At 38.5% G+C, this 10,421-nt stretch overlaps 1 protein-coding gene across 10 annotated transcripts in view; it reads right to left on the bottom strand.

The window, feature by feature from the left end:
* Positions 1 to 5,875: 5,875 nt before the first annotated feature.
* VRK1 (VRK serine/threonine kinase 1) overlaps positions 5,876 to 10,421 on the bottom strand; it is a 78,951-nt gene continuing 74,405 nt past the window's right edge. For all 10 annotated transcript variants that reach the window (XM_042235462.2, XM_042235461.2, XM_060401469.1 and 7 more), the window contains one exon: positions 5,876 to 6,090. In XM_042235462.2, the coding sequence (XP_042091396.1) occupies positions 6,059 to 6,090 (32 nt within the window). In that variant the 3' untranslated portion in view covers positions 5,876 to 6,058. The remainder of the gene's footprint in view (positions 6,091 to 10,421) is intronic.

Genomic DNA, 10,421 nt, shown 5'->3' with positions numbered 1-10,421 from the left:
TTACACACAACTGGAGTCATCAAGAGCAGTAAATGCAGTCTAAAGGCAGTCTGCTTCTTTTGTTAGGGACTTTACATTCAAATAGGGACATCAACAATAACACCAGGAAAAAGAAAAAAAACCCACAACCACCATTTTTAAAAGTTTCGTATTCCCCTCCAACCCCCACCCCCCCTCCACCCCGATTTTGCTGCTAAAAGACCAACCAGGTATTATCAGGACTGTTCCCTTAGCGCGACCCTCTCTTCCGAACATCTGTGAGCATCACACAGTTCATTGGGAACAGCAGGGGTTCTGGATTCTTGACCCCGAATTGTGATTCTGCAGGCTGCGGTTCCTCTGACCTCCAAACGAACAGACGGGGCCTTGGAAACCATTTTGATGTAATTTCAGCCACCTCTGCTTTCTGAACACTTTGCATGACGTATCAAAGACTATCTGGGGCCTTGTATCACCTGGAATACAGACTTCTTTTTCAAAAGCATGGTTAGGAGCTTTAAGAAAGGGCAGTGTGTGTGGGGTGAGCCCACTGTAACTGCATATGTATCTTAAGAAATGTCTAAATGATCCTATTTTAAATGATAAATTATAGGGTAAGTTATGTATTTGGTCTTAAGTTTTTAAACAACTGCCAAGAATTTGTGGAAGAGAAACCCGAGAGGTGCTTTTCACCTTATGAAGCCTACAGTGACGTTTGTCAATTATTTCTCAGTGAAACTGGAACAAAAAACAACACAACACAACTTCGGTGGCTGGTAGAAGGTGATGGAGTGCTTACGTGTGGACCACACTTCACACACTTTGGCAACCAGTGCTAAACAGGTAAGGATATGCATAGCACTCCTCCAGGTAGACTGACTCATGGGTCAGCACCAAAATATTCTACAAGAGGTAAAAAAACACATGAAGATAAAAATTAAAAAAAAAAAAAAAATAGCTTTTTTTATTTTTTCAGGGGTTGGGGGTGGGCAGTGCAGTGTGGAATCTAAACTGCCTAGAACATGAATATCTTCTTAAGGATCTTAAAGGCACAGGTCTCCACCTTGAAAAGTTCAAGAAATAAACCATTCCTCTTGGCCAGGCAATCTAACAGAACAATGTGTACTTCCAGATGTAATCTTCCGAGATACACAGCCCTAGAACGTCACAGTGTTCAGGGTTAGCAGACCCTTCAGTTGCTTCACTATGAATTTTAAGTACATCCGTATGAGGAAAGCTTGAAACATCTCTCAGATCTGAGAATACCGAGAAGGTGCGCCATGAACTTCTGTACCATGATTTTTGTGTTACGGTCAGAAAAATTGTAAAATGCAGCAATTTTTTAGTTATTAAACAAACTGAGGCCCAGGTGTTATAATGTGCTTATTTACATAACTGCGATCACATTTCTAAATCATGACCACTTGCTTCTAAGACACCAGAAGCAGGAAAACCTAGAGAAAAATGGAAACAGATTTCAGCCTACTGTCCCACCCCCTCCCCGCCCCCACCCAAGGCTGGATTCGTGCCTTTAAAATTCCTTCCTGCCTCTGTACTCCAACCACAAAGATTATCTTATTTCCACTGATAACTTGACCCCTGACAAATGGAGGACCTAACCAAGACAAAAAGAAGAGTTTTTCTGAAGAGGCTTTTGTAATTCACAAATAAATCTGTACTTTGCTCAATGGAGAAATTTTACAGGTAATTTCATGACAAGTCAAGACTACAAAAATTCAGGACTACTACTCATCAGCTACAAAATGCTACTGCTATAATAAAAAAAAAGCTCACCAATATACGAATAACAAGCCTTAGTACAGTGGAAACAGTAGTTATTTTATGTGTAAAATAACCACCAAGTGGTATGAGTTCCCTAAACCATCTGGGCAACAACATACTGCACAGAATCACTAATATAGTGAGTGCGGCTGTATTTACCTAAAGAACCCCTTTCCAATGTCAATTCTTCAGTGTGTCTTGTATTTTTTACATCAGTAGAGCTTAATGAGTGACAGGTATATAGAATAAACTGTGGAACTTTAAAAGACACACATGCAAAACTTTAACAGCGCAACTAGTACAGCCGGAAAAATTACATGAAACAAGACTGAAAAATAATACAACCAAAGGATAAGAGTTTGATTTCTGCGGCAGTGGTGAGGTCATAAATGAATTTTTTTTCTTTCATTTTGATTTCTGTTAATGTGGTTTGGGCAGTAAATAAGAATTAATAAGTAAAACGGCACTAATTAAATCAGCGTGATGCTGGCATAAGAACAGACAAGACAGATCAATGAAACTGAACTGACAGTCAGATCCTGGTATAAGAACTTAACATGTAATAAAACAGGCAAAACAGACCAGAGTGGGAAAGGGGTAGGGAAGAGAATTTAACAAATGGTAGTGAAACTACTGGTTAGCTCTTTGGAAAAAAATCCATTGTGATCCTTATCTCACGGTATACATAGCAAAGTGAAAGTGAAGTCGCTCAGTCGTGTCCGACTCTTTGAGATCCCATGGACTGTAGCCTACCAGGCTTCTCCATCCATGGGATTTTCCAGGCAAGAGTACTGGAGTGGATTGCCATTTCCTTCTCCCATGGTATACATATATACTAAATTTCACATGGATTAAAAACTCAGAAGCATTAAAAAAAAAAAAAAAAAAAGCCCTGGTAAACATTTGATATCAGGATGAGAAATATTTTAAAACAGTAGCAGAAATTACGATGAAAAAGATCAATAGATGAAAGCCACAAAAATTAAGTCTTCAAAAAAAAAAGGTCAGCAACAAAGATGACAAAAGATCATTACTATACAAACAGTGTAAACATACACATTCAGAAAGTGAATAGAACAGTCAGTTTACAAATGCATGCTCAGGTTCACTAGCAATTTTAAAAAATTACCCTAAAGTGTAAAAATTAGTAGTAGGATGACAAAAATGTTAAGCTGAGCACTGATTTATTGGGTCAAGTGTTAACTGGTGTCATTTTGCAAAGAAAGTTGATAATGTGCACCAAAAACCTTCCATTTTCATAGTCTTTCACCCAAAAGTTCCCTTTGGAAAATCTAAGGAAATACTTCCAAACCTAGTGAGACTCTGAAATGTGTGTTAGTACTTTAGGGCTTCCATAGCTCAGTCGGTGAAGAATCTGCCTGCAGTGCAGGAGACCTGAGGTTCGATCCCTGCATAGGGAAGATTGCCTGGAGAAGGTAATGGCAACCCACCCCAGTATTCTTGCCTGGAGAATTCCCTGGATAGAGGAGCCTGGCAGGCTGCAGCCCATGGGGTCACAAGAGTCAGACACGACTCAGCCACTGAACCACCATCACCACCAAAGAAACACTTGTACATGTGGACAAAGACTTCTGCCCAATTTTATCCAAGAATATTGTTTATAATACCCTAATATGGAAAAAAACTTAAACATCCAGTATGAGGGAAACGGTCATGAAAATATAACGAATTCATAAGAAAAAAGTATTATGGAAGCACAAAGACTATATTTACAAAGGATCTGTAATAACATGGTCAGTATTTAACGTTCACTTTACAAAGCAGAACATAAAGATATGTATGATGCTTAAAGACAAAAATGCATAGAAAAGATATGTCAAAATATTAACCACGGGTTGCCTGTGTGTGGTAGAATATGGCTAGACATTTCTCTGTATATTCTAAATTTTCTACAGGGATCATGTATTACTAACACACTATGATGACAGAAGAATACAGAGCACTGAAAATAGAATTCTAAAGGATAAACAGCATAACACACACCGATACAATGAGGTGTTTATATTTCCACCAATTATTTACCGCTATGCAACTCAAGCTCTTGATATGCACATTTAAGTTAGAAATTAAAGAACTGGTGAGGATGGGGGGGTGGGGGTTGCTGCCCTGGCCTATTAGCGTTTGATTTGTCTTAAAGATCATTATTGAAGAACACCTAGGAGCTACCTTACACCAGGGCTTCGATGGTTATCTTAAGATTTATCAGTTGTTTTCTAGAAAATACAGAGCACCTCTAGCTCTCGTTGTCTGAAGGCAAGTGCCTGGCACAGGTGTGGGCCCTCAACAGAGCTGAAACCCTCCCTCATCACTAAGAACCTAAGGAAACAGAGGAGAAGGCAGGCCACGGTGGGGACAGGAACACGCCCCACGTGGACACTGCACGGTAAAGGGAGAAGGAAGAAAGGCAGACCCACTGGATGCAGGGACCGGAAAGACAACCCAAGACTGAAAACAACAAGGATGGAGCTGAAAAAGTCAAGGATCGAAAGCCTAACTCCGAATGACATGGCGGTTATCTAACCACGTTTTAGAAAAATATATGGGTAAGAAAAACCAGAGAGAGGGAGAAGAAGAACAGCAGAATGAGGAATGCAGCTGAGGAATCAAACTGGCTACTGCGGCTACTGGGTTTTCATTTCTGCAGCCCTGCCAACAGAGCAACATTCGAGAAAATGCCAGCACTTGTTAAAAACAATATGTGAGGAAATATTTGTTTTCTTAATATTTAACCAACAGGTTTTTGCTATGTTTTTGTGTTTTGAAAAATAAAAAGGCTAAGGCATACACACAAAAACACGCCACACACACTTTATCCTATTTTAAGCGTCAGTGTGCTTGAAACAGAACTCGAGAGCTGCTTTTAGGTGCTGCAAATAGACCTGAGCCCACAGCACTGATGAGCACTAAAACCCAGCAATCTACAGAACACTGGAGGAGGCTCTGCCCAAATCTAGTTCTCTATTTTGCAAAGACACAGAGCCCAAGAACTACAGGAGGCATTTAAGATTAACCTTCAAAGGAAAGTTTCAGATCTGCTTTCATATTTCAATATCCAACCACCACAGTGATAAACGCTTTGTGTGACAACTAAATACCCACACTGGAGAGCAAAGGGTGAAGTCTTTGTGTTGGTTCAGAGTGGCTCAAACCTGGTACAACCCTGTCAATTTCTGGTGTGTCTACATCCACCTGTACTATTATTTAGTTAATATTTTCTTCAAATTAACTTGCTTTTTGAAAAAACTCTAATACCTAACTTTAGCCTTGTCCTAAGCAAGAGAAATTGCCAGTTTAATGCGCTATTTATATTCTGAATACATATTAAATAAACACAAATATTTAAATAAAAGACCATCTAAAAACACTGTATAGGTTACAAGTCATAAGGCATTCCACCCTTAGAAAATCCAACCCGATTCCAATTTCTCTAATGAAGCAAATCTTGAAATTGTTTATGTTTAAATTCCAAGCTTTATTCCTAATACAACTATAAAAAGTCCACATTTTAAACTTTCTAATCACTTAAACTCTAAAGTGTTTGGTTTTCTGTACAAATATACACTACAAAAAATAAAAACTTGTAAGAAAAATAATCTCCTGTAAGTGAACAATAAGTCACATGTATATACTTGACAGTATTTCCTTAAAGGAAGCCAGTCTATAAAATCTTTGATCATGCCACCATGTGATAACTGTTTTCTTATCATACAGCTTGCACACTTAACTAATTCTCATGTAATCTTTCAAATACATATTTCATTTCTCACTGATATACTTACTATTCTATGTTTTCTTCCATAATCCTTTCCCTCCTTTTTGTACCTCTCATTTCATACAGCAGGTGATTAATAAATGCTTATGAAACTGAACAAGATCAGTACAAACTAAAATCTTATGGTCACAACAAATTGTATATTTGTATCAAGCAAAAAAGGACCTTTATTTTAAGTTGTGTATTTCCTTAAAAGTAAGGCTTTTGTCGGACATTTATACTCTGGAAAACATACAACAATTAAAAAGTGCAAACAAACTGCATGGGACATCTTAAAGGGTATAACCTTAAAACTGTTAAATTTTATAAATTAGGCTTTAATAAATTGTATAAAGCATTTATTTTAAAAAGTCTGCTTTTCAAACACACAGGTACTTCATTGTTACCCCCACTTCCACGAGACACACATGAAAATAAAACACTTAATACAGAAAAAGAGGAAAAGGTCGAATTGAAAGGAGGAAAGCCAAAGGAAAGGAGGAAAAGAAAACCAGTTCACAATATTTACTTCTGCACTCTCTTTCTGGTTTTTGAACCTTGAAGAGAAAACAAAGAGATTTAAATCATTAATCATTAATTTACAAAAGCAAAATAACAGATATATAAGCATTTCCATATACAGTTACTAATATTCAAAATCTAACTGACTATGATTTTGTGTAGTCAGTGGACATGAAATTCAGACACCAATTTATAACTGTTAATACCCTGAAAATCTTAGAAAATTGTGTCCTTTTTTTTAGTGTGTCAAAAGACTTGCTAACGAAGTCTACCTTCTACTTTGAGGTTATATGAGAATGCATCCACTGGTAAAATATACTCCATTTACACTGGTCATGAACTATTTCTCCCCCAAATTTTTATTGTGCAATTTAAAACATTAACTCCTAATATAAATCATAGCAACGAGGTAGGTGTTCCTTGGGGGAAAGCACTGAGTTACGCTATTATGAAAAGCCAGGAATTTTGCCTAGATGTGTTGCTTTTTAAAGCCTGCTCCCTCTACTCTTCAGGCAGGAGAGCAGTGGGCTATTCCGAAATGCAAAGTCTTGTCCACTAGGAATTAAGTAGATCCCAATCAAGTCGCCTTCTAGAAAAGCATCACATCTGACATTGGCCTAACGTGCCTTCGGACAGCTCCTGGGCTGGGAGAAGCCAGCGCTTCTTTATCCGGGGCACGCGGATCTGCCTCCCCAAGGAGACGCTGTCCCCCTACACCCCAGGCCACCTCCACCTCGAGCACAGCAGAGGCAGAAGGACGAGCCCGGCCCAATCAGAGCCGCCTGTGCTGGCAAGTGGAGTGTGCCTTCCAGGCCTCAGGGCTTCCTTCCGCCAGGAGAGAGCAGCGGAACCAGGGTGAGGGCAGCGAGGAGCCCGCAAGTGATCAATGAGCGCACTGAACAACGAAGAGATCAATATTTCTTTTCTGAAGTGAACAAAACATCCTTTGAATCTAGGACAAAATATCTACCACACATGTCTAATCACACACAGTTTCTCAAGGCTTTCTGATTATAGGGTTATTTAGATGCTTAATTGGAAGATCAGGGTTTTTTTTTTAATTTTTCCAGGTTCTAGTTTCAGTGGCCATACATTTCAATTCATGCAAACTTTAATCTTATATAAATGCCTTTTTTTTCACCACCACTCATAGTGCCCAGCCTATATACTCTGGTGGGCTGAAGAGTTTTTCTTCAATTTTTGTGATATGGCCTTCTTTTAAAAATATGCCAGGGCAGATTTTTAGGTTTTTACTATCATAACTTTGAAATTAATTTTGCATAGAAAACTGAGACCGCTGTGATTGTCTGAAACTGGCATAATAGAATACCACAAAATCAAGGTCAAAGGGAACACATCTCCCTTTCAATAAAATCTGAACCTACTGCCACATTACAAAGGACACTAAAGTTAACAGTTATAACTACTTTCTCATTAATGTCCTAATTTGACATTCTACCCTTAGATTAAATACCACTGCTACTTATCCCCATTCAATCTAGATTTCAAATTTTCCACTGCAACTAAAAACGCCATCACCACCTGGAATTTATTATATAATAAGTATTATGCAATTTAAGATACCTTGCTACAGGTATCAACTCAAAATGGCTCCTAATAACAAATTCTGACTGTTTCAAGAAAAAACCTATTTCTCCTCCAATCCCTTAAAATATATACTCATTTTCTTAATGTTTTACTATGGGTAAAAGGCCCAATCATAAGACTAATGTGTAAAATTTAACATTTGAAAACTAAAATATACAAGATTGGGATACTCTTCTATGATGCAGAAGGAAAAAAAAAAAGTGGGAAATTTCTTTGCAGGGTGCCTTAGAAATATCTCTTCTTTTACTAGACCATAGCTCTTCAAGGGGTAAACATGTCATGCTTTCCTCAAAGAACCCTCAGGAACAGTCCAAAGTCCAAGGTACTTCAAAAATACCATCACCAAGAGTAGGCTGCTGAGTACTGTCTATTGTATGAACAGTAGGGACAAAGTATACTAGCCATAAATATCATGGCTATATTAACTGTTAGTGCAGTTCTAAAATATTGTCATGGTTTTGAAATGCCAGAATACATGTGGTTTTTTTAAAGGTTTATCATTTTGTGGGGGAAAAAAATTACTTGCAGCAAATTACCAAATTTCCTCAATTGGTAAAAATTATGCCTTGCATAAAAATAAAAGGATTAGAGGCCTCTGTTCTTCCTGAAAACCACCCCGTCACCCCCTCTCTTTCTTCAAGAAAACCTACACAATACACATTTTGAAAGCTTTCAGAAAGTGTTCTTACACAATAGACCCCCAGCTAGTCAAAATGAGTTTAGGTGTATCAAGAAAATTATACACATTTTTTAAATGGTCTAAATAGATATTAAAGGAAAGTTGCTCCCATTTTGCTAGGCACAGCATTCTGAAAGATCACACAGTGAGAAAAATCTCTTACCATATTGTAAACCATAAATTGTGTTTGAAAATAAAATTGTTAATGAAGAAACTGACATTTCTAAAGCAGCTGTTAGAGGTAACCACTCTTGAAACATGTTTCTGACACAAAATCTTAAAGCTCTAGAAACACAGAATTCACTGAATCGTATTATGTTATTTCTTTAAAAAATTCAAATGTAATAATGTGCCTTCTCCTTCAAGTTACTTTAAATTGATGAATACAAATACATACATTTTCATGAACCCCTGGATGGATTTTTTTCTTTGCAAGAAGCAATAACATTTTACTATCTCAGGTAAAATTTCTCTCATTTATGAATATTTAGACAGCAAAATACCTTAACTAGTCTTATATTTTAATGGAGAGAAAGAATTACAATGGGAAAATAACCGCATTTAATTAAAGCAATTCAGAGTTTATATGAGTAAAAGAGAATCTATTATCTTCATTTTTTATAACATCAAAAAAATCTGGATTGTTCTTAGTGATGGAGTCTATTCTCTTCTTTTGTCATTAATAAATAAAACAAAGATACTAATATATTTTCTTACAGTAAAAAACCATCAGTATAAGGATCTTAAATTAAAATTTCAGGTATAAAAAACACTTTTCATAATTACAGTCAAACTGAAAATCAGCACCAAAACAAATATCTCAGATGCTCATTAAGCAAAGTTCAGGGAACAAACGACCCTCAGGCATGAAGGGAGGCAGGAGACTCCCCAGGCACAGCTGGGAACTGGCTTCAGTCTACATGGGTATCAACCTTGCTATAATATCAACGCAGGCCCTCTCCTAAACTAAAATTGCCTGTTTTAAATGTAAGGGGTTTCTTTAGGTAAAAATATTGCTCGATTGTTATATATGCTCCTTAATTTGGCTCCCAGTCTCCATCATAGCTGTTGCCACTAGCCTCTGGCTGAGACATACTTCCATGTATTGCTCCCCGGGAATCCTCACTTTCTAATAACAAAATGAACAAGACAGGGGAGGGGGAGGGAAAGAAAAACAGGAGGGAATGGGAAGATGGCAGCGGAAAAGTGAGAGGCACTGTTTCAGAGCCTTTAGCTTCCAGAGTGATGCTATACACTCCCTCTGCAGGTGCCCCAAGGGTTCTCTTGGGTAAATTCAGATAAACCTAAGGATGAACTATCCATAATATACAACGAAGAAAATGATCGTAACATCAGGGTGAAGGTGATTCTCTCTCAAAAGTCAATTTTTGCCTTTCACAAACATGCACCAGTGCTGCTTGTCAAAGGGAAGGAAAAATACAGCACTGGCCTGGCTCTACAGGGCACTGACACTTTGATGAAATTTTTCCCAAAATAAGCCTTTTCTTTCAGAAATCAGAAATATTTCAGGGCCAACAAACTAATAAATAAAAGGCAGACAGAGAGGAGAGAGATTTGGTGTGGGGGGAGGGGGGGCCTGGGGGCGGTGAAGAATGGTACTGTAGCCAGCTCTGAATCTCTCCTCAGCGAGGCAAGCAAACCATCTCTCATGAACCCTGGAACATTCCCCCCGTTTTCTGAGCCCCACAGGTGTGCCTACACACCACAGGCTGGCCATTCGCTAACCAGACCGAAGTCCCACCTCGTCTTGCCCTTTGCAGATGCTGCCTTGCTAAGGTCACTTCTGGAAGCCATGCTCTCAGAACCAGTGTAGGAGTCACTGAAGAAATGACTTTATACTTTGCTTCCTGCTTCAAGAGCTTGGAAAAGCGATGATTCAAGGCTTTAATTCCTTGCAGCCCAAGCTGTTGACAGAAGAGCTGGCAGACCTAGCGGTAAGTCATGTACTAACCACCTGACCTGACATGGCCCTTCAAGCCCAGAGTTCTATGGTGAAGTGTGGGCAGCCGGACAGAGAGCAGCCAGAGAAGTAAGTGTTCTGGCCTCCACCTCTAACCC

Source organism: Ovis aries, chromosome 18, assembly GCF_016772045.2.
Source record: "Ovis aries strain OAR_USU_Benz2616 breed Rambouillet chromosome 18, ARS-UI_Ramb_v3.0, whole genome shotgun sequence".
NCBI lineage: Eukaryota > Metazoa > Chordata > Mammalia > Artiodactyla > Bovidae > Ovis > Ovis aries.
The sequence above is the reverse complement of the archived record's forward strand: the minus strand, read 5'-3'. Positions and strand labels throughout refer to the sequence as shown.